Source organism: Mustelus asterias, chromosome 7, assembly GCF_964213995.1.
Source record: "Mustelus asterias chromosome 7, sMusAst1.hap1.1, whole genome shotgun sequence".
NCBI classification, from domain to species: domain Eukaryota; kingdom Metazoa; phylum Chordata; class Chondrichthyes; order Carcharhiniformes; family Triakidae; genus Mustelus; species Mustelus asterias.
In genome coordinates, this window is record NC_135807.1 from 20,538,759 (window position 1) to 20,561,122 (window position 22,364).

Sequence of the window (22,364 nt, forward strand, 5' to 3'; positions counted from 1 at the left end):
GTTGATAAGTTTTAAATTCGTGTTCTGTATCTCAATAAATGCAATATGTTTTAATTATGTTGCCAAAATATAGCCGAGCTCCTTTCTCAACAGATTATTGGACATCTGGTTGCCTCAGATATTACAATGTCTGAACCCATGCACGGAACAACAACTTGAATTTATAGATCACCTTCAGCAAACCAAAAAAGAAATCAAAAAAAATTTAAGAAAAGAAATATGGAATTAAAGGTCTAATAATGACCATGAAGCCACTGTCGATTGTCGTAAAAACCCATCTGGTTCACTAATGTCACAGAGGGAAATCTTCCGTCCTTACCTTGTCTGGCCTACATGCAACTCCAAATCCACGGCAATGTGGTTGACTCTCAGATGTCCTCTGAAATGGTGGGCAGTGAGGAATGGGGAACATATGTTCCCACATCCCGCAAATTAATGAAAAAAATATTTCAATGTGCTTTGCAACAAACAAAACTTGATCCACATAGAGAGATATTAGCAGCGATGGTCAAAGGTAGGTTTTAAAAAACATTCAATGGGGGAGAGAGGGGGAAAGTGGAAGAGAGAGAGACAGAAAGTAGAGGGAGAGGGAAAGTGGATGAGAGAGGGGACAGGTGCAGAAAAGGGTAAATCAAAGGCAACATTTTGGGAGAAAATGAAAGCTTAGAGCCAAGGTAGCTGAAAGCTCAGCCACCAGCGGTGGAGTAATTAAAATAAGGGATACACAAGAAGCCAGAATTAGAGAGCAGGGATCTTGGAAGGTATGATTGGATGTGTTTCCAAAGATTGGGAGAAGTGAGATTATGAAACAAAGCTGAGGATTTTCTCAGCGAGTTAATGTTTCAGAGGCAAATGTACCAAAATTAGTTTAGACGCAGCCTGATGTGGCAATCATGTCATCGGGTATAATCAGCAAATTAACAATTTTATATGTAGTTAGTCCATGTCTTTATATGGACATTGCTGGTAAGGGAAGCATTTGTTGCACACCTCCCACTGACCTCGAGATAGTGGTGGTGAGTCACCTTCTTGAGCACAACTGGATGGCCAGCTTTATAATTTCAGAGGGCAGTTGAGTCAACCATATTGCTGTGGGTCTGGAGTCACATGTAGGCTAGAACAGGCAAGGGTAGCAGATTTCCTTCCCTGAAAGACCTCAGTGAATCAGATCAGTTTTCACAACAATCCAATGGTTTCATGATCATTACTGGCATTTTATTCCAGGTTACTTAATTAATCTGGTGGGATTTGAACTCTCAGATTGAAGGTATATGGTGTGCTGGCCTTTATCAATCGAGGGATTGAGTTTAGGAGTCCAGGGATAATGATGCAGCTATATAAGACCCTCGTCAGACCCCACTTGGAGTACTGTGCTCAGTTCTGGTCGCCTCACTATAGGAAGGATGTGGAAAAGATTGAAAGGGCGCAGAGGAGATTTACAAGGATGTTGCCTGGATTGAGTGGCATGCCTTATGAGGATAGGCTGAGGGAGCTCGGTCTTTTCTCCTTGGAGAGACGAAGGATGAGAGGAGACCTAATAGGGGTATATAAGATGTTGAGAGGCATAGATCGGGTGGACTCTCGGAGGCTTTTTCCCAGGGTGGAAATGGCTGCTACGAGAGGACACAGGTTTAAGGTGCTGGGGGGTAGGTACAAGGGAAATGTTAGGGGGAAGTTTTTCACACAGAGGGTGGTGGGCGAGTGGAATCGGCTGCCGTCAGTGGTGGTGGAGGCGAACTCAATAGGGTCTTTTAAGAGACTCCTGGATGAGTACATGGGACTTAATAGGATGGAGGGTTATAGGTAGGCCTAAAAGGAATATGTTCGGCACAACTTGTGGGGCCAAAGGGCCTGTTTTGTGCTGTAGTTTTTCTATGTTTCTATTGAATTGCCCAAGGTGCCATCCATTATGTTACCGTCCCCTCATAATTTGGATAGTAAAACGGTTATGCTACATTGATGGATATCTAAAATTGTTTTTTTTCAGTATGTACAGTAATCACCAAACCAAGCAATAGCTTCCACAGTGGCTAAATGGAGCTGTCCGAGCCCTCTTCTGAATTTTGTCAGGGAACTGTCTTCAATTATGTGAGTCATTCACTGGGGTGCACCACTGCTGCAGTCTGAGTTCCCTGCAAGGCCCACATGCCAAAACAAAGGCCTTGGCCAGTGCAGAAATAGTTTAAAAGTGCCCATGTTGGTGTCTCAGGTTGAAGCCAGATTGGCAGGCTGTGGGGTCTGTAATGAGGAAGTGTTTTTCAATGGTGGTGTGTTGGCCTCCATTGTTACTCCTCAGCACGGTGACCTTAGCCATACAGGCTGGCGTGGTGGGAGGCGAGCAGCAGGTGAATTGGCAAAGTCCTTGTCCAGTGACAGGCTTGGGTTGATGTAAACCTTCTCTGCGAGTTTTCTTGTTAAAATCTCCCTCCTTATGTAAGGGGCAGGATTGTTGCTCAGGACTTGTAGAGACAAACCAGGGAACTACAGACTAGTGAGTTTCACATCAGTGGTAGGGAAACTATTAGAGAAACTTCTGAAGGAGAGCATGTATCTCCACTTGGAGAGGGAAAGCTTGATCAGGGATAGTCAGCATGGCTTTGTCAGAGGGAGGTCATGCCTAACAAATTTGATGTAATTTGTTGAGGCGGTGACCAGGTGTGTAGATGTGGGTAGTGCAGTTGATGTAGTTTATATGGATTTCAGCAAAACCTTTGACAAGTTCCCACGTGGGAGACTTGTAAAGAAGGTAAATTCACATGGGATACAGGGCAAGTTGATATGGTGGATTCAAAACTGACTCAGTTGTAGGAGACAAAGGATGATGACAGAAGACTGCTTTAGTGACTGGAAGCTAGTGTCCAGTGGCGTACCACAGGGATCTGTGTTGGGCCCCCTATTATTTGTCATTTATATAAATGACATTGATGACTATGTGGGGGGTAGGATCAGTAAGTTTGCAGATGACACAAAGATTGGACAGGTGGTTAACAGTGAGGCAGAGTGTCCTGGGCTACAAGAAGATGTAGACGGAATGGTTAAATGGGCAGATAAGTGGCAGATGGAATTTAACGTTGAAAAATGTGAGGTGATACACTTTGGAAGGAATAATTTGACAAGAAAGTACTCAATGAATGGTAGGACACCAGGAAGTTCTGTGGAACAAAGGGACCTTGGCGTGTTTGTCCAGATTTCTGAAGGCAGAAGGGCATGTTATCGGAGGGTGGTGAAAAAGGCATATGGGATTATCAATCGGTGTATGGATTACAAAAGCAGTTGGAGTTGTATAGAACTTTGGTGAGGCCACAGCTGGAGTACGGCGTGCAGTTCTGGTCGCCACATTCTTGGAAAGATGTGATTGCACTGGATGGGGTGCAGAGGAGATTCACCAGGATGCTGCCAGGGATGGAACATTTAAGTTATGAAGAGAGGTTGTGTAAGCTTGGGTGGTTTTCATTGGAGCAGAGAAGACCTGTTCGAAGTGTACAAGATTATGAGAGACATGGACAGGGTGGAGAAGAAGCAACTATTCACCTTAGTTGAAGGGTCAGTCAGAAGGGGTCATAGGTTCAAGGTGAGGGGCTGGAGGTTTAGAGGGGATGGGAGGAAAAACATTTTTACCCAGAGGGTGGTGACGGCCTGGAATGCGCTGCCTGGGAGAGTGGTAAAGGTCATATCCTTTAAAAAGTATTTGGATGAACACTTGGCACATCATAACATTCAGGCCTATGGGCCAAGTTCTGGCAGATGGGATTAGGTGGGAGTTCAGATGTTTCTCATGTGTCAGTGCAGACTCGATGGGCCAAAGGGCCTTTTCTGTGCTATATGGTTCTATGATTCTATGACTGGGAGTCAGGGGAGTTGATTTGAATAGAGGTACCCAACCCGAGATGATATGCATTGTTGTATCAACAAGACTGGTATGGGTTGAGTTGTGCCATACTAGTGTGCAATACTCTGCAGCCAAGTAGACAATGGCAAGATTTAAGGTTTGAGCATCTGCAGCCCATGAAGAGCCAGCAAGGAACAGGTTGCTGAGGATGTTGTTTCACGTTTTGCTGTCTTGCTCAGATGTCTTTTGTGTGTCAGTGTTCAGTCAAGGGTAAAAAGTGTCAAGGATATCTAAAATAAAAGCAAAGAACCGTAGATTCTGGAAATATGAAGTAAAAACAAAAAATGCTGGAAAAACTCAGGAGAAACAGAGTCGAAGTTTTGAGTCCATATGACTCTTCTTCAGAGCCCTGACTCGGTTTCTCCCTCTACAGATGCTGCCAGACCCGCTCAGTTTTTCCAGCATTTTCGCTTTTTATTTCAGGTGGATATCTAGTTTAATCATACATTAGTCTCAGTACAGTAAATCCAGTTTAATTTGAAACTGTGTTTTTTGAATCTGGGATTACTGGGACTCGGGGGAGCACTTTACAACACTTTAAAACACATTGTCTGCCAAACTCGTACTCCAATACTTATTTTCCTGGAAAACCAATAGCTCAAGCTTAGTCAAAGCAAAATTTACTCTTTTGTTTAAACAGATCAGAGCTGCTTCAATGCTGATCAGGATACAGCACTTTGTAGTAAATTACTACTACTCTTATTACATTTGCTTTTAGTAACAGCTTCATGGTCCAGTGATCTGATTGATCCACCGATGTGGTTTTCCACATGCCCGATTGTCCATGTAGATGAAATATTCCACAGATTACAGGATTTTTGCGAGTGAGCATCTTCATGGAGTCACAGAATCATACAATCCCTACAGTGCAGGAGGAGGCCAATGGGCCCATTGAACCTGCACGACAACAATCTCACCCAGGCCCGATCCTGTAACCTCACATATTTACCCTGCTCGTCCACCGACAGTGAAGGAGAATTTAGCATGGCCAATGCACCTAACCAGCACCTCTTTCAGACTGTGGGAGGAAACTCACACAGACACGGGGAGAACGTGCAAACTCCACACAGACAGTGATCTGAGGCCAGAATCGAACCCGGGTCCCCAGCATGTGAGGCAGCAGTGCAAACCACTGTGCCACCTTGCCGCTCATCTTGCCTGCTTCGAATGATTTTTTAAAAATTCAGCATCATATCTGTTTCCATATCAAATCTGAAGATAATCATATTGTTTTCCAATTACTAATTCAGCAGTGTCACTAAAGAACTAGTTTGTTTCTTCAGTTCCTATTCCAAGTCACAATACTTCAATTAAAGTTTGTAAGGACCTAATGCCAGGCAATTTCAATCACAATTACTATATTGTGGCTGGAAAACATTTGAACTATTTTTAGTCCTGGTGTCCCAAAGCAGCTGGCTTAAATTCTTCATTCTGACATTCTAATTAACCTAAAAAAGATCTGCACTGACAGCTTAGTGCAGATTAGTGCAAGTACCACCATGCTATATTTTCATTAAATACAAATGCTTTCAAGCTCAGCACCAGATACACCCTCAACATTTGCAAACTCTAAAAGCCTGCTGCAGATTCTTTCCACTTTGTCCTCTCCTTTCCCGACAGCAGTGACTCATAATGAAATGTGTTTCACACATGGAGATGGGAGGGGAAGGAAAAGGAATGATATCACTTCCAAAGCTGATCCTGTGATCACTGAATATGTTCTTATTCACATTTCTGACTGAGGGTCAAAAGGCTGAAACCAAAACAGGAACCACTGCTCTTCTGCATCCCTTCCCCACCTCCTGCCATCTTCCCTATTCCTGGAATAATAAACTGCAACTCTGCTACCGACAACCCAGCTCTCATCAACTAACTTGGCACAGTCTCGTAACAAACGAATGGCCTTCCTGCTTTGGAATGACTTCATATCACACATATCATGGACTTCAAGTTAATTTTCAATTTAAATTTCCATCTATCCATGAACACTCACATTGTGAAAGAACACAAAGTTATTTGGATTAACTTAGATAGAAATGAGTCCTTATGCAGAATGAGGGCAAATTATTATGGATTATTTTCACACTATGTTGTCAGCAATGTGTTCATGACTGTATTATACGATCATTCTTATGCTGATACAAACAGTTTTAGGGATAGAATAATATCTAAAGTGATCAATGTAATCCAGACTACCCAGTGCACAGAAATCCTAAAATGCAAAATAAATGTCATCAAAATTCAAACTCATTTATCCCACAAAGTTTTATTTTAAATTAATTCACTTCTTTGATGAGGTGATGTAAAGGGTTGATGAGATTAGTGCACTTTCAGGAGGTGTTTGACAAACGTGTCAGCAAAATCAAAACCCATGGGATTGAAGGGACAGTGCCAGCATGCAAGTGGCTAAGGGACAGAAGGCAAAGACTAGTAGCTAACAGATTTAATCAGGCTGGAGTGAAATAGAGAGTGGTGTTCCCCAGGGACCTTGGCTCTTTTTGATATAATTAATGATCTGGATTTAGGTACACAGGACATAATCTCAAGTTTGTCAATGATGTGAAGTGTGGTGAATGCTAGGGAGGATAATAACAGACTTAATGCGGGCAGAGACATGAAATATTTCATAGAAGTACGAAGTGGTACAATTTATTAGGAAGAATGAGGAGAGGCAACACAAAAAAAATGGTGCAGGAACAGTGAGAGGTGCATGTACAAAAATCTATGAAGATGGCAGGACAAGTTGAGACAGTCATTATGAAGACGTTAGGGATCATTGGCTTTTTAAAAATTCTTTCACTGGATGTGGGCACTGCTGGAAGACTAGCATTTCTTGCCCATCCCAAAAGCCCTTGAACTCAATGGCTTGTTCGGCCATTTCAGAAGGCAGCCAAGAGTCAATCACATTGATGTGGGTCTGGAATCACATGTAGGCCAGACTGGATAATAATGGTGGATTTCCTTCCCACAAAGGAATTAATGAACCAGATAGGCTTTTGTGCAATCCATGATGTCTTCATGGTCACCAATACAGAGACTAGCTTTATAATCCAGGCTTATTAATTGAATTCAAATTCCACCAGCTGTCAGGTTGGAATTTGAACCCATGTCCCCAGAGCATTTGCCTGGTCCTCTAGATTGCTAGTACAGTGATGTCAGCACCATGCCACCATCTCCCCTTAAGTTACTTATTGATAAAATACATAATTATAAAGGCAAGGAAATTATGCTAAGTGTTTGTAAAAGACTGGTTGGGCCTCAGCAGCAACATTCTGTTCAATTCTGGGCACCAAACTTGGGGAAGTTTTGGCCTTAAAGAGGGCGCAGAACAAATTTTCCAAAATGGCACCAGGGCAGAAGGACTTCAGTTATGTAAAGAGATTTTATTTACAAACATTTGATCTTTATTTCACGCCCATTGAGTGAAAAACTCTCTTATTCAACAGAATCAAAACATCCTTAGCGTGGAACACTTGAACACGTAGCCAGAATGTTTCATCAGGATAATCTCTTGTAAGCAGATGTCGTCTGATCCTATGCCCTATGGATGGACAAAACCTTTTATTTTGGCAGCATGTCCCTCATTCACAGAACATACAAATACATCAGGCTGAGAATCTATTAAATCATGAAGTGACTCATGCACACTGGCCAACTAAATTAAGCTTACAAATGTCATGAAAACATATTGCAAGCGACTGCTGTATATTGAGAAACTAACTGTAAATTGAAAATATATTATTTATACTCTTCTCAATTTAGATGGGTTGACATACATGTACACCAATCAGTCAGTTCAACCCAAAATTGTTTTCCCATACTAAGATTTCATTAACAATTAATCCATCACAGATACTCATAAATCTACACGTATTGACAACTGTTTCCAAATAAATTCATTCAGCTTAAAACCTCTCAGCACTCAAGATAGAATATGAAGAACTCATTGATTATTGCTGTCAAGCCAAAAAGATTGAGTCATAGAATCATAAAGGTTTACAGCATGGAAACAGACCCTTCGGCCCAACTTGTCCATGCCCCCCATTTTTAAATCCCTAAACTAGCCCCAATTGCCCGCATTTGTCCCATATCCCTCTTTGCCCATCTTATCCATGTAACTGTCTAAATGCTTTTTAAAAGACAAAATTGTACCTGCCTCTACGACTATCTCTGGCAGCTTGTTCCAGACACTCACCACCCTCTGTGTGAAAAAATTGTTCTGCCATCACACAAATGAGTAATGTAGTCTAGAATTTCAGTGCTGGTGTGTTGCTAGGTTTGCGGTCTATACATTCCAAAGACTGGTGGATCATATCAAACAGCATGTCTCAGCCCTGATGAAGGATCTTCCAGACTCGAAATGTTGGCTCTATTCTCTCTCCACAGATATTGTCAGACCCGAGTTTCTCCAGCATTTTCTGTTTTTGTTTCAGATCCCAGCATCTACAGTATTTTGCCTTTATATTAGCACGTCTCTTTGGCTGTTTGCCCAACCAGCCCATGCTTGCAAAGCGGAGAACAGCGTCCAACATTAGGTGCCATTCCACAGTTGGACAGCATTTGTTGAACAATCCTGAGTATGCCAAGAATTGCACTGACAAACAATTTACGATTATTAGCCAAGTTCACAGTGTGGTGTACTTAGGCATGCTGGAAGCTACATACATTGAAAGATGCAATGTGTATACATATTCTATTTTCAATGGAACAAAATAGGCAACAGCCATTCACTGGTTCATTGCTCAGGACAGTGCCTTGACCAATTAAGAGTCGACCTGTCTGGTTTGAATTTAAACAAAGCTTGGCAGGTAACTGACAGTCATCAGCTAACTGGTACATTTGCCATAGCAATGCCTCTACCACTTGCCAACCAATCAGCATTCTCTTCTCATTCAGAGAAAGTTGTTGTTCCCTTTACATTTGGTATTTTTGTCCTGATGTGTACAAGAGAAAAGGTTGTGACAGCATATGAACATACAAACACATGAAATAGGAGCAGAAGTTGGGCATTTGGACCCTGAAGCTTGCTCCACCATTCAATAAGATCATGGCTGATCTATCTCTATTTCAAGTTCTACATTCCCATCCGCCCCCGATAACCCTCAATTCCATTGCCTAAGCAGCATCTATCCACCTCCACCTTAAAAATATTCAATGCCTCTACGTCCGCCACTTTAAGCAGCAGAGAGTTCCTAAGTTGCGCAACCCTCATAAATTTTCTCATCTCTGTCCTCGAAGGGGAACTCCTAATTTTTAAAAAATGCCCCTTAGTTCTGGACTCACCCACAAGAGATGACGTCTTTCTACGAAAATGTTGAATAGCAAGACTATTCAAGATTTTGTATACTTCAATCATGTTATCTCTTGCTCTTTTAAACTTTGAAGCAAGTTCAGTCTGTTCAACCTTTCCCTGCAACACACGTGTCTCTCTTCACCAAGCTTTGTACCACCAAATGAACAACTCACTGATTTTTTTAAGCTGTGTTAAACTGTTGATAGACAGAAGTATTATAGATTTATAGCTGGGCTATGCAGGGGTGTTAAAAATGGGCTTTAGCATCCCAGGCCAGTGAGGTAAAAAAGTTGGCTGGGGTTAACTGACCAGCAATTTAACTGAGCAACGAACTATGTTGGTATTGTGCACGTGGATGAGAGTCACGAATTTCTTGCAGTCAATCAGCCTATTGACTTGGCAACTAGATGTGTACGTGATGAATTGACACTCAGGCATGGTACCGAGAATGCAACTTGCAACTTTGAAACCGTACTTCAAAACTAAGTCAAAACTTTCAGAAAAGGAAAAGCATGGAAGATAAAAATTTGCAGAAAAAAAATTCCAACACAAAGTCCATTGTACTTAACAAGCTTCTTTGAGGCTGTTCATCATATTTAAGATCCCAGTGTTACTATTTAGGCTTTCTCCAACGTATTTTCACCGAATCAGCTTGAAGGTGGAAAATATAATTAACTACATAAACTGAACTAATCATCAAAATTACACAAACCCAAAAACTTTGTGACTAAAGCAAGTACATCATAAAATAATGAACACAATACTTGCAAATAAACTTGGATTCCTAATCAAGCAGCAAACACAATGCAGTGTATTTGTTTTGTTCTACAATCTACCAAATTAAGGTAAAGCGAACATCTGTAAAAAAAAAACTGTGTTGGTACTTGACAGAGTTCAGGAAGCCATTCCTCAATTTAATAAGCTTGGGTCAACTAACGGAGACATTATTTGAATTCTACAGCTCAACTTTCAATCTCAAAGGGTACACAAACTATATTCCAAATAGTATGCCCCCTCAGTTTTAGTTTGGTATCACTGTACCACAGCTCATACAAAGATGATGCCTTCGTAATTACGTGGATCAATCTGAATGTCCAATAATTAGAGCTAACTTTGAGGAAGGCTTGAACAAGTTTGTATTATCAGTAGAATTAGTCATTTGTCAGGTATTAGTTTAGTCCCAGAACAGGAAGCTCAAATTAAACATTTGTAAGTTGTTGTATTGTTTGTTATTGCCGTGTATCTTTTATTTTTGACAAATGCTTAAATGCTAAACACAAGAATTGTAAAACAAATATAGTAAACATTTTTGTTCCCAATTTGACTCTATATTATGTAAGTAAAGTTACATTTCATTTCAGAAGGAGCAAGGTTTTACTAATGGAAGCAGTCAGCACAAAGCAGAAGAGGAGTATTTGACAAAAATCTAATAACTTTCTCTGAAATAGATCATTTATTTTAAGAAGTCATCAAGCAAATAAAGTCTTTAGCAGCATTTAAATTTGCTTAAGTGTACAGGTGAAATGCTTTACAATTACAACAAAAAAGAGATTTGTATTTTCTCCTGAATTTCATTCATCTATGCAAATAAAAATGCAACATTAACACACATCATTTACTCCATCTGTTAGGCTGATTTCTACAGAACAATTCCAAATCTTTCAATACCACATGGAAGCTGCACGTCGGGATGAATCAGGAGGCACACTATTTGCTGAATAATTATAATTCACATTCATTCCTGAATAGCATTTTAATTGACAGATTGTGTCATTTAACAGGTTCTGATGAGTAAATCTGAAAGAAAATGTTTTACGATTCCAGCAAATCTGTCAGTAAACTTATCACCTCCAAATTTTGCCGAGTGTTTGTGAAATGGTTACATGCACTAATATAAATCAGATGTCATAATTTAAGAGAAACTAAATGCATACTATTGATAGCTTCTAGAAAAATCTTTGAAATTTACTATTCAGAGCACCTCCACAAATACACAGATATCATTGGTATGAGGAGAAGGCTCTGGCTGAGGGTTCAGAAGAGGAAAGGGGCAAAACAGGAATTTGGGGAGCGGCAGGTTCAGCAAGAGGAAGGATCGGCAATGACTTCCTGAAAGAACATTCTCCATTTTGGTCAGTCACATGCCAGGGACTCCCCATGGGCTAGTGGGGATGATTGACCTCTTCAGGGATGCTTTGAGGACAGCCCTAAAGTGTTTCACAGAATCGCTATGGTGGAGAAGGAGGCCCATTGTGTCTGCACTAGCTCTCCAAATCAGCATCCTGACTTGGTGCCAGTCCCCTGCCTTTTCCCCGTACCTTACACATTGTTTCTATTCAGGTAATCATCTAATGTCCTCTTCAATACCTTGATTGAACCTGCCTCCACCACAATTCCAGGCAGTGCATTCCAGATCCAAACCACTCACTATGTGAAAGCATTTTTTCTCACATCGCATTTGCTTTATTTAGAAATCACTTTAAATCTGTGCCCTCTCGTTCTTGGGCCTTTTACAAGCGAGAACAGTTTCTCCCTATCTACTCCAACCAGCCCTCGCATGATTTTTAACATCTGTATCACATCTCTTCTTAGTCTTCTTCTCTCCAAGGAGAACAGTCCTACCCATTCCAATCTATTCTCATAAGTGAAATTTCCCACCCCGGACCCCGTATCATCTTCTACACTCTTACATGGTCCAGCAGTGTCATGTTCTGTTGTTAATATGGACTTTAACCTGTATTACATGCACTATTATATTGAACATTGAAATGCTGAAGTTACCTGGTGATTTGATCGACACATGCTCAGCATCAAAGTGGTAATCACTCTTACGATGTGCCGTTGCTACACTCTTTCCAACACGTTCACATCCTTCCGACAGTGTGGGGTCCAGGCTGTAAATAATACTCCAACTGAGATCTAAGAGCTGGTTCTGAGTGATTACCACTTTGATGCTGGCCAAAGAACAAGAACAAAAAAAATTACAGCACAGGAATAGGCCCTTCAGCCCTCCACGCCTGCAGCAACCATGCTGCCCGACTGAACTAAAACCCCCTACCTTTCCAGGGACCATATTCCTCTATTCCCATCCTATTCATGTATTTGTCCAGATGCCCCTTGAAAGCCACTACCGTATCTGCTTCCACTATCTCCCCCAGCAACGAGTTCCAGGCACCCACCACCCTCTGTATAAAAAAAATTGCCTCGTACATTTCCTTTGAACCTTGCCCCTTAAACCTATGCCCCCTAGTAATTGACTCTTCCACCCTGTGAAAAAGCTTCTGACTATCCACACTGTCCATGCCCCTCATAATCTTGCAGACTTCTACCAGGTCACCCCTTCACCTTCATCGTTCCACTGAGAACAAACTAAGTTTCTCCAACCTCTCCTCATAGCTAATGCCCTCCATACCGAGCAATATCCGTAAACCCTTTCTGTACCCTCTCCAAAGCCTCCACATCCTTCTGTGGCAACCAGAATTGAACACAATATTCCAAATGCGGCCCTAACTAAGGTTCTATAAAGCTGCAACATGACTTGCCAATTTTTAAACTCAATGCACCGGCCGATGAAGGCAAGCATGCCATATGCCTTCTTGACTACCTTTTCCACCTGCATTGCCACTTTCAGTGACCTGTGTACCTGTACACCCAGATCCTTCTATCAATGCTCTTAAGGGTCCTGCCATTTACTGTATATTTCCCATCTGTATTCGACCTTCCAAAATGCATTGCCTCACATTTGTCCAGATTAAACTCCATCTGCCATCACTCTGCCCAAGTCTCCAACCGATCTATACCCTGCTGTATCCTCTGAAGATCCTCATCACTATCCGCAATTCCACCAACCTTTGTGTCGTCCGCAAACTTACTAATCAAACCAGTTACATTTTCCTCCAAAATCATTTATATATATTAGAAACAGCAAAGATCCCAGCACTAATCCTTGAGGAACGCCACTAGCCACAGCCTTCCACTGCTACCCTCTGTCCTCCATGACCGAGTCAGTTCTGTATCCATCTTGCCAGTTCATCTCTGATCCCGTGCAACTTCAGCTTCTGTCCCAGTCTTTCATGAGGGACCTTGTCAAAGGCCTTACTGAAATCCATGTACACAACATCCACTGCCCTACCCTCATCAATCATCTTTGTCACTTCCTTGAAAAACTTGATCAAATTATTGAGGCATGACCTCCCCTTCACAAAATCATGTTGCCGCTTGCTAATAAGTCCACTTATTTCCAAGTGGGAGTAAATCCTGTGTCGAAGAATCCTCTCCAATAATTTCCCTACCACTGACGTAAGGCTCACTGGCCTGGATTATCCTTGCTACCCTTCTTAAACAAAGGAACAACATTGGCTATTCTCCAATCTTCTGGAACTTCCCGTGGCCAGTGAGGACATAAAGATTTATTTCAAGGCCCCAGCAATTTCCTCCCTTGCCTTTCTCAGTAATCTGGGGTATATCCCATCAGGCCCTGGGGACTTGTCTACCTTAATGTTTTTCAAGACCTCAATACCTCCTCCTTTTCGATCTCAACATGACCCAAGTTATCTACACTCTCTTCCCCAGGCTCATCATCCACTAAGTCCTTCTCTTTGGTGAATATTTGGCACGTGTCTATCAAATCACCAGGTGACTTCAGTATTCAATATAATAGTGCATGTAATACAGGTTAAAGTCCATATTAACAGCAGAACAAGACATTGCTGGACTATGTAAATACGAAGCAACAGTGCTTCGCAAACCATTTGCAAATGTGACCCCATTTTAACCCACCACTACTTTGTGACAGGCAATTAGGAATGAGCAACAAACGCACCCATACACACAACAGCCCCTCTGCCCAAATTCACTATGCCTCCCCACACACACAGCCACACCTTTTCCCAAACCTCCTACCCCTCCCACTCACTCAACAGCGCCTCTTCCCAAAGCCCACAACACTCAATTTCAGCAGCTCCTCCTTTCAAGTTTCCTGCCCCCACTCACACTCAGCAGCCCTCCTTCCCAAATCCCTTTCCTCCAACTCACTTACTCAGCAATCTGGCTTTTCCAACATATTTGCTGGAATTTAGAATAATGAGAAATGATCCAACTGAAACAGAAAGAATTCCGAAGCAGTTTCACAGGTTGGATGCCGAGAAAAACATTGCCCCTGGTTTTTTTTGGGGGGGGGGGGGGGGTCTTCAAATCCCACCATGGCAGATGGTGAAATTTTAATTCAATAAATTTTGGAATTAAAAGCCTAATGACAACCTTGAAACCGTTGTCATAAAAAACCCGTCTGGTTCATTAACGTTCTTTAGGGAAGAAATTCTGTCTCCCTTACCAGGTCTAGCCATAGTGCGAATCCAGACCCACACCAATTGGCTGGCTGTTTATTAAATGCCCTCTGAAATGGCAAGCCACTCAGCTGAAGGGCAATTAGAGATGGGCAATAAATGCTGGGCCAGCCACTGACGCCCACATCCAATGAATAAACAAAAAAATAGAACATGGGGTCACAGTTTTCGGAGTAAGGGCGGGCAATCAAGGACTACAAGAAGAATTTTTCTCACTCAGAGGGTTGTGGATGTTCAGTTGTATATCAAAAAGAGGTTGATAGTTTTTTGGGTGCTAAGGAATTAAGGGATGCAAGGATAGTACAATAAGATAGCGTTGAAGTAAAACAGCCATCTTGTTGAATGGTGGAGCTAACTCAAAACAAACAAGAGTAGGCCATTTTATTTTACTGTCTAAAGTTTTACACCTTGTTCAATGTAGTGTAATTGGGTTTTTTGATGATGCGATTAATAAAATGTGATCAGCAGAACTGACCCTTTAAAAATAATTTTGTAATCTTGGAATGCCTTTAATCAATTAATTGATTTAGGATTTTTTTTCATTAAAAAACAGAAAATTTTGGTTTCTATCATCATCCCATGCATATGCCCAAAACTTCAACTTGTTCTGCATAATTTTTTTTAAATGATTTTATTTTAATGCTTTTTGTTTCCTCTTTGGGTCTCTACGAAAATATTTTATTGTGATTGGCTGTTTAGGCAGCCTGATGACCTCCTTCCAGCTCCAGGTTGGGAGTAAATCAAAAGAGAAAATGCTAGAAAATCTCAGCAGGTCTGGCAGCATCTGTAAGGAAAGAAAAGAGCTGACGTTTTGAGTCCAGACGACCCTTTGGCAAAGCTTCGTCAAAGGTTGGGAATGCCCAGTAAAGAACACTGTAATCAATTGCAGAATGACTATATAGTGATAGGGGTGAAATTCTGACCAAGATCTCGCAGCAAGGTTTACCTTGAGGTCAACGGCGAGGACCCTTGCTTCACCTCGAACCATAAATTCCGGGCAAATGTCAAACAGCAGGAGAAATGATGAAATGGGAAAAAAAAAATCAGAGATAGCGATTTGCAGGAAGGCAGCTGCTTCAATTTGCTAGCATATCAAATATGGATATTGAGGTTAATTTATCATTTCATATGGTCCAATGTGTCTATGCTGTATCTTTGTAAGAACTATTCAATTAGAACAATGGCAGCACGGTGGCACAGTGGTTAGCACTGCTGCCTCACAGCGCCAGGGACCCAGGTGCAATTCCAGCCTTGGGTGACTGTGTGGAGTTTGCACATTCTCACTGTGTCTGCATGGGTTTCCTCTGGGTGATCCAGTTTCCTCCCACAGTCCAAAGATGTGCAGGTTAGGTTGATTGGCCATGCTAAATTGCCTCAAGATGTGTCGGTTAGGGGGGTGAGCAGGGTAAATATGTGGCATTATGGGGATAGGAGCTGGGTGGGATTGTTGTCCATGCAGGCTCGATGGGCCGAATGGCCTCCTTCTGCATTGTAGGTATTCTATGATTCCAACCCCACAGCTGCACTTTTTACTTTTCAAGTAAGCCATTATCTCCTCCGACTTACTAAAAAATTAACAGCAACAAACCTTCACTAAACAGCAATAGGTCAACTACAACTGAGATAAACATAAATGAGGTAGAAAGAAAAACAAATAAATACTCAAGATATGGATGCTCAGAAATGGAAACAAACTACCGGACAAATTTATTCAGCCTACAAACAGTCCAGTTTTAGTAATTGTAAATTCTTATTAATTTACTCCAAGTAGCAGAAGAAAAAGATGGATTTCGTGAAGTAATCCTCAAAAAAAGGGCTAATTGTCAAAACACATGTAACATGGGCCATTTAATACCATAGAGCTCCGAGTAGGCGGACAGCCAGATGGTTCAGTCCGAATCAAAATCTGAGCACAGGCAGCCAATATAGAGATAGAAATCAGGCTCTCCTACTCCTCTTCCCCTTTCAAACTTAATTTTGGTCTCAATAAATATTAACATATCAACTAAACCTTTTACTTAAATCAGATTGCTAGGATGGTGCTTGAAGTGATCAGCTTGCCCTGTTTCAGAAATATTAAATGATCTGTTCCAGTCAATTAAATCATTTCAGGACCTCCAACCAGTCTTGGAGAGTACTGCTAGGCTGTATAAAAATAATGGCTGTGTTCAAAAAGCACACACCACTATGCATATTAAATGCAATTGACATAACAGGCCATAAAGTATATTTCTGAACAGCTGCTATACTGCAAGATGCTATGGTATAACTGCAGTGCAATAGAGAAAGTAAAGGCAGCTAGAAATTACAGCTATAGGATGTACAGCAATGCTTCTTGCCCGACAATGACAACATAGTTCCAATTTGTAAACAGGAGCAAAAAGGAAGAACCTAAAAAGCTTCAAGAATGGGCCTATTGTTTTTTTAAAAATGGTAGTTAAGATTGTCAGAAGTTATCATGGGAATTGCTCTGCATCAACACAGACAGATAAAGCCGTACCAAGAACACCTGACACACCTCCTGAAAAAGGATGCATTTTATAAGGTTGACGATTTTTTTTCCTAAATCACTAGGTGAAGTAAAGGGAATTAGCGGCAATGGGCTGGAATAGATTTCAAACTTTCTGCATGCTGATAGGCAGAATGTTGTCGCCAATGTATTGGATTTTCTCAGAGATCAGTGACCGGTACTTTTTCTTTCACTTTTTTTTGAAGCATTTTGACAAAACTGGGTGGCTTGCTGGATCATTTCAGAGGGCAGTTAACCACATTACTGTAGGTCTAGAGTCACACATCAGCCAGAACAGGCAAAGCTGACAGATTTCCTTCCCGAAAGGAAGCAGATGCATTTTACGAAAACCGATGATACTTTCATGGACAGCATTATTGAGACCAACTGTGTATTCCAGATTTGTGAAATGAATTTAAATTACAGCAGCTGCTATGATGGGACTGAATACATGGCCCCCACAGCAACAGCCTGGGCCTCTGGATTACTAGCCCAATGTGTAGCCTAAAGGCCGCAGCAAAGTGAAGACACCAGCAAAGCCCGGTGGCTAAAAGGGCTAACTCCATATCAAGCTAAGGACTGTAGGAGCAGCAAAGAACAGGGTGCACAGCAATGGAACAAAGATGGGAGTTGATTGGACAGTGACAGTTGCAGTGCCTTGAACAGACAGTGACTGAACACAGACCTGTGTGTCGTGTTCCTCAGAGAATTACGACCTGACAGAGGAACGACTCTTCAGCCTGTTCCTGCCCCACTGAACTAATTTCTTCCTATCTTGACTCCATTCTCTCTTTTCTTGTCCAGTTCCTTCTTGTCCAGAAGATTAGGGCACACGGAGTTGGGGGTAGTGTGTTAAAGTGGATTGGGGACTGGCTATCCGACAGGAAGCAAAGAGTCGGAATAAATGGGTGTTTTTCCGGTTGGAGGAAGGTAACTAGTGGCGTGCCGCAGGGATCAGTACTCGGGCCGCAACTGTTTACCATTTATATAGATGATCTGGAGGAGGGGACGGAGTGTAGGGTAACGAAGTTTGCAGACGACACAAAGATAAGTGGAAAAGTGAATCGTGTGGAGGACGGAGAAGATCTGCAGAGAGATTTGGACAGGCTGAGTGAGTGGGCGAGGATATGGCAAATGGAGTATAACGTTGAGAAATGCGAGGTTATACACTTTGGAGGAAATAATAACAAATGGGATTACTATCTCAATGGAAACAAATTAAAACATGCTACCGTGCAAAGGGACCTGGGGGTCCTTGTGCATGAGACGCAAAAGCCCAGTCTGCAGGTACAACAGGTGATCAAGAAGGCAAATGGGATGTTGGCCTATATTGCGAGGGGGATAGAATATAAAAGCAGGGATGTCTTGATGCACCTGTACAGGGCATTGGTGAGGCCGCAGCTGGAATACTGTGTGCAGTATTGGTCCCCTTATATGAGGAAGGATATATTGGCATTGGAGGGAGTGCAGAGAAGGTTCACCAGGTTGATACCGGAGATGAGGGGTTTGGATTATGAGGAGAGGCTGAGGAGATTGGGTTTGTACTCGTTGGAGTTTAGAAGGATGAGGGGGGATCTTATGGAGACTTATAAGATAATGCGGGGGCTGGATAGGGTGGAGGCGGAGAGATTCTTTCCACTTAGTAAGGAAGTTAAAACTAGAGGACACAGCCTCAAAATAAAGGGGGGTCGGTTTAAGACAGAGTTGAGGAGGAACTTCTTCTCCCAGAGGGTGGTGAATCTCTGGAATTCTCTGCCCACTGAGGTGGTGGAGGCTACCTCGCTGAATATGTTTAAAGCGCGGATGGATGGATTCCTGATCGGTAAGGGAATTAAGGGTTATGGGGATCAGGCGGGTAAGTGGTACTGATCCACGTCAGATCAGCCATGATCTTATTGAATGGCGGGGCAGGCTCGAGGGGCTAGATGGCCTACTCCTGCTCCTATTTCTTATGTTCTTATGTTCTTATGTTCCCACCCTTCACGCGATTCCTCTGATGCCCTACGCCATATCAATAACTTCTGGTTCCCTGGCCCAAACCGCCGCCTCCTTGCCATGGATGTCCAATCCCTCTACACCTCCATTCCCCATCAGAAAGGCCTGAGAGCTTTTCACTTCTTCCTCGAACAAATGTCTGAACAATCCCCATCCACCACTACTCTCCTCTGTCTGACTGAACTTGTTCTCTCACTCAACAATTTCTCATTTTACTTATCTCACTTCCTCCAAATAAAATGAGTACCCACATGGGGCGTAGCTATGTCCGTATCTTTATGGGGTATGTGGAATACTCCTTGTTCCAGTCCTACTCTGACCCCCTGCCCACAACCCTTTCATCAGCACAACAACTATTTCAGTGCCGCTTCATGCTCTTGTCTGGAGTAGAAAAATGTAATCAATTTCACTTCCAATTTCCACCCCTCTATCACCGTCACATGGTCCAGCTCTGATATTTCTTTTCCCTTCCTTGACCTCTGTCTCAATTTCTGGTGAAAGCTGCGCACCAGCTCTGACGAAGGGTCATCCAGACTCAAAACATTTGTTCTGTGCTCTCTCTACAGATGCTGTCAGACCCGCTGAGATTTTCCAGCATTTTCTGTTTGTGTTTGTTTTCTTTAGACTTGATTATTCCAACATACTTCTGGCTAGTCTCCCACATCTATACCTTATAAACAGGAGCTTATTCAAAACTTTACATCAATGGGGACAAAGTGGAAATGGTTGAGAGTTTCAACTTTTTAGCTGTCCAGATTACCAACAATCTCACCTGGTCCCCCCATGCTGACACCATATGTAAAAAAGCCCACCAACGCCGCCACTTTCTCAGAAGACTAAGGAAATTTGACATGTCAGCTACGACTCTCACCAACTTTTACAGATGCACCATAGAAAGCAATCTTTCTGCTTGCATCACGGTTTGGTATGGCTCTTGCTCTGCCCAAGACCGCAAGGAACTACAAAAGGGCGTGAATGTAGCCCAATCCATCACACAAACCAGCCTCCCATCCATTGACTCGGTCTACGCTTCCCACTGCCTCAGAAAAGCAGCCAGCATAATTAAGGACCCCATGCACCCCGGACATACTCTCTTCCACCTTCTTCCGTCAGGAAAAACATACAGAAGTCTGAGGTCACGTACCAACCAACTTAAGAACAGCTTCTTCCCTGCTGCCGTCAGACTTTTGAATGGACCGACCTCGCACTAAGTTGATCTTTCTCTCCACCCGAGCTATGACTGTAACACTACATTTTACACTCTCTCGTTTCCTTCTCTATGAACAGTACGCTTTGTCTGTATAGCGCACAAGAAACAATACATCTCACTGCATACTAATGCATGTGACAATAATAAATCAAATCAAATCAAATACTGCCCATGCCCTAACTCATACCATGTTCCATTCATTGATCATCCTTTTTTCTGGTTGATCTAGATTGGTTCCCAGTCCAGCAGCAGATCTATTTTAAAATTTTAATCCTTATTTTTCAATCCCTTCACACCCTCGCCCCCTCCCTTTCTCCGAAATCTCCTCCAGCCATTGCTATGTTCTTGCAACTTTAAAACATCCGATTATGATTGTTGCACCATTGGTGGCAGTGCCTTCAAGTTTGTTCTGAAATTGCCTTTGGAAATCTTTCCACATTTCTTTCCTCCATTACGACACTCCAAGGTTTTTGGATCATCTTCCCTAATATCACTGAATGTGGTGTCAAATTTTGATTGAGAGCTCTCCTGTGAAGTGCCTTGGCATGTCTGATGCTGACATTTGTTAGAGACACAAGATAAATGCAAGCTGTTGACTACAAACAAAGTCACCAAAGATTATAATGGCCTTGAATCTTCACGATTTGATTTACTATTTTGTCACTGTTACACTGTATTCATTATACTGTGTTGCTTACCTCCATTCCTCTGCAGGATGATGCTGTTCAAATTTTTCACGCACATGTGAAACGCCCATATCTGGATGCAGCCAGTGGACTTCTTCAGAATGCATATGACTGAGTCGAATTCCAAAGCAGGCCACATTCTTAACTTTGTGGGAGTCTACAATCTTCTGAATAATACCCTGAAATGAAACATAGATATGAAATTAGATTGATTTATCCAAAAGAGCCACACAATAAAAACTAACAGCAGCTGTAACTGCCTAGCTTATATATTAACTTTGAAATAAACTTATTTAAGTTTCCACCTAATATACTAGCCCTTTTCTATAGGTAAGGCAAGGTTATGAGGTGACCCAATATGGTCTTTTAAATTATGGTGGAGTAGATGTAGAGAAGATGATTTCCCATTGTAAAGGAACCAAAAGCGAGTGGTTGGGATTCAAAGAATGTTTTATCCAAAGAGTAGTAAGAATGTCTTAAGAGACACAAACATAAATGCATTTAACAGAAAGGCAGATAGGGACGAGGATGTGGAGGGATTGAAAAGTAAGGATGAAAATTTTAAAATAGATCATGAGGAAGAAAGGAAGAAAAGAATATGCAAATAGGTGGGAAGCAGAAGGATGGGAGGTTAAAGACAATAACTGTTTCTGTGCTGTAGATTCTATGCAGGTATAAACAGTTGGCAATTGCATTTGCTTAGTCTTTTTCCCCTAGGTAGGCAGGATAATATCTTTCTTCCAATCCTTCATAGCAGAAAATATTTACAGTAAGAATGGTTAGGAAAGAGAGTACAAAGCTAAGGTTCAATCTAGTAGCATATTTCAACATTGCACAGTGGGGTCAACTCCAGTTGCCTTGGCTGTTCTGCAGGAATTTTGATTTCAACATTTGATGAGGATGCAGGCACATGTCGAACATGTAGCTTGTGCAGGCACTGAAATACTCTGCCATTTTTGTGTCGTTTCTTTCTCAGGTAGAGAATAGACTGAAAATTTGAAGTTTAAATGAAACTTAATTTAACTTTGTCTTTGCATCATTCCACGTCTTTGGACATTAAGGGGCAATTCAGCATGGCCAATCCACTTAACCTGCAAATCTTTGGGTGTGGGAGGAAAACAGAGCACCCGGACAAAACCCACGCAGACACGGGCAGAAAGTGCAAACTCCACAAGTCACCCAAGGCTGGAATTGAACTCGGATCCCTGGCACTGTGAGACAGCAATGCTAACCACTGTGCTACCTCCCATACCTCCCACTTCTATTTCAGAAAATTTTCAATGCTTTGTATTATCATCCAACCTTAGTGGAGAAATATTTTGAACTTGAGCAAAACAGGCAACAAATGTTCAACATGTCAGTTTATTATATGCCTGATTTCCAGAGTACTTGTAATTTCACAGAATGTTGTCCATGCTCCTTCATGATAGGCTGGCA

General features: G+C 42.0%; 1 protein-coding gene across 30 annotated transcripts in view; it reads right to left on the minus strand.

Moving 5' to 3' along the window:
* The window catches only part of LOC144495599 (focal adhesion kinase 1), a 528,227-nt gene that overhangs the window by 248,073 nt on the left and 257,790 nt on the right, over positions 1 to 22,364 (minus strand). For 29 of the 30 annotated variants that reach the window (XM_078215780.1, XM_078215781.1, XM_078215769.1 and 26 more), the window contains one exon: positions 20,940 to 21,106. In XM_078215780.1, coding sequence (XP_078071906.1) covers positions 20,940 to 21,106 — 167 coding nt within the window. Of the gene's footprint in view, positions 1 to 20,935; positions 21,107 to 22,364 lie in introns of those variants that run through there. The other variant, XM_078215786.1, reaches the window with a different exon arrangement.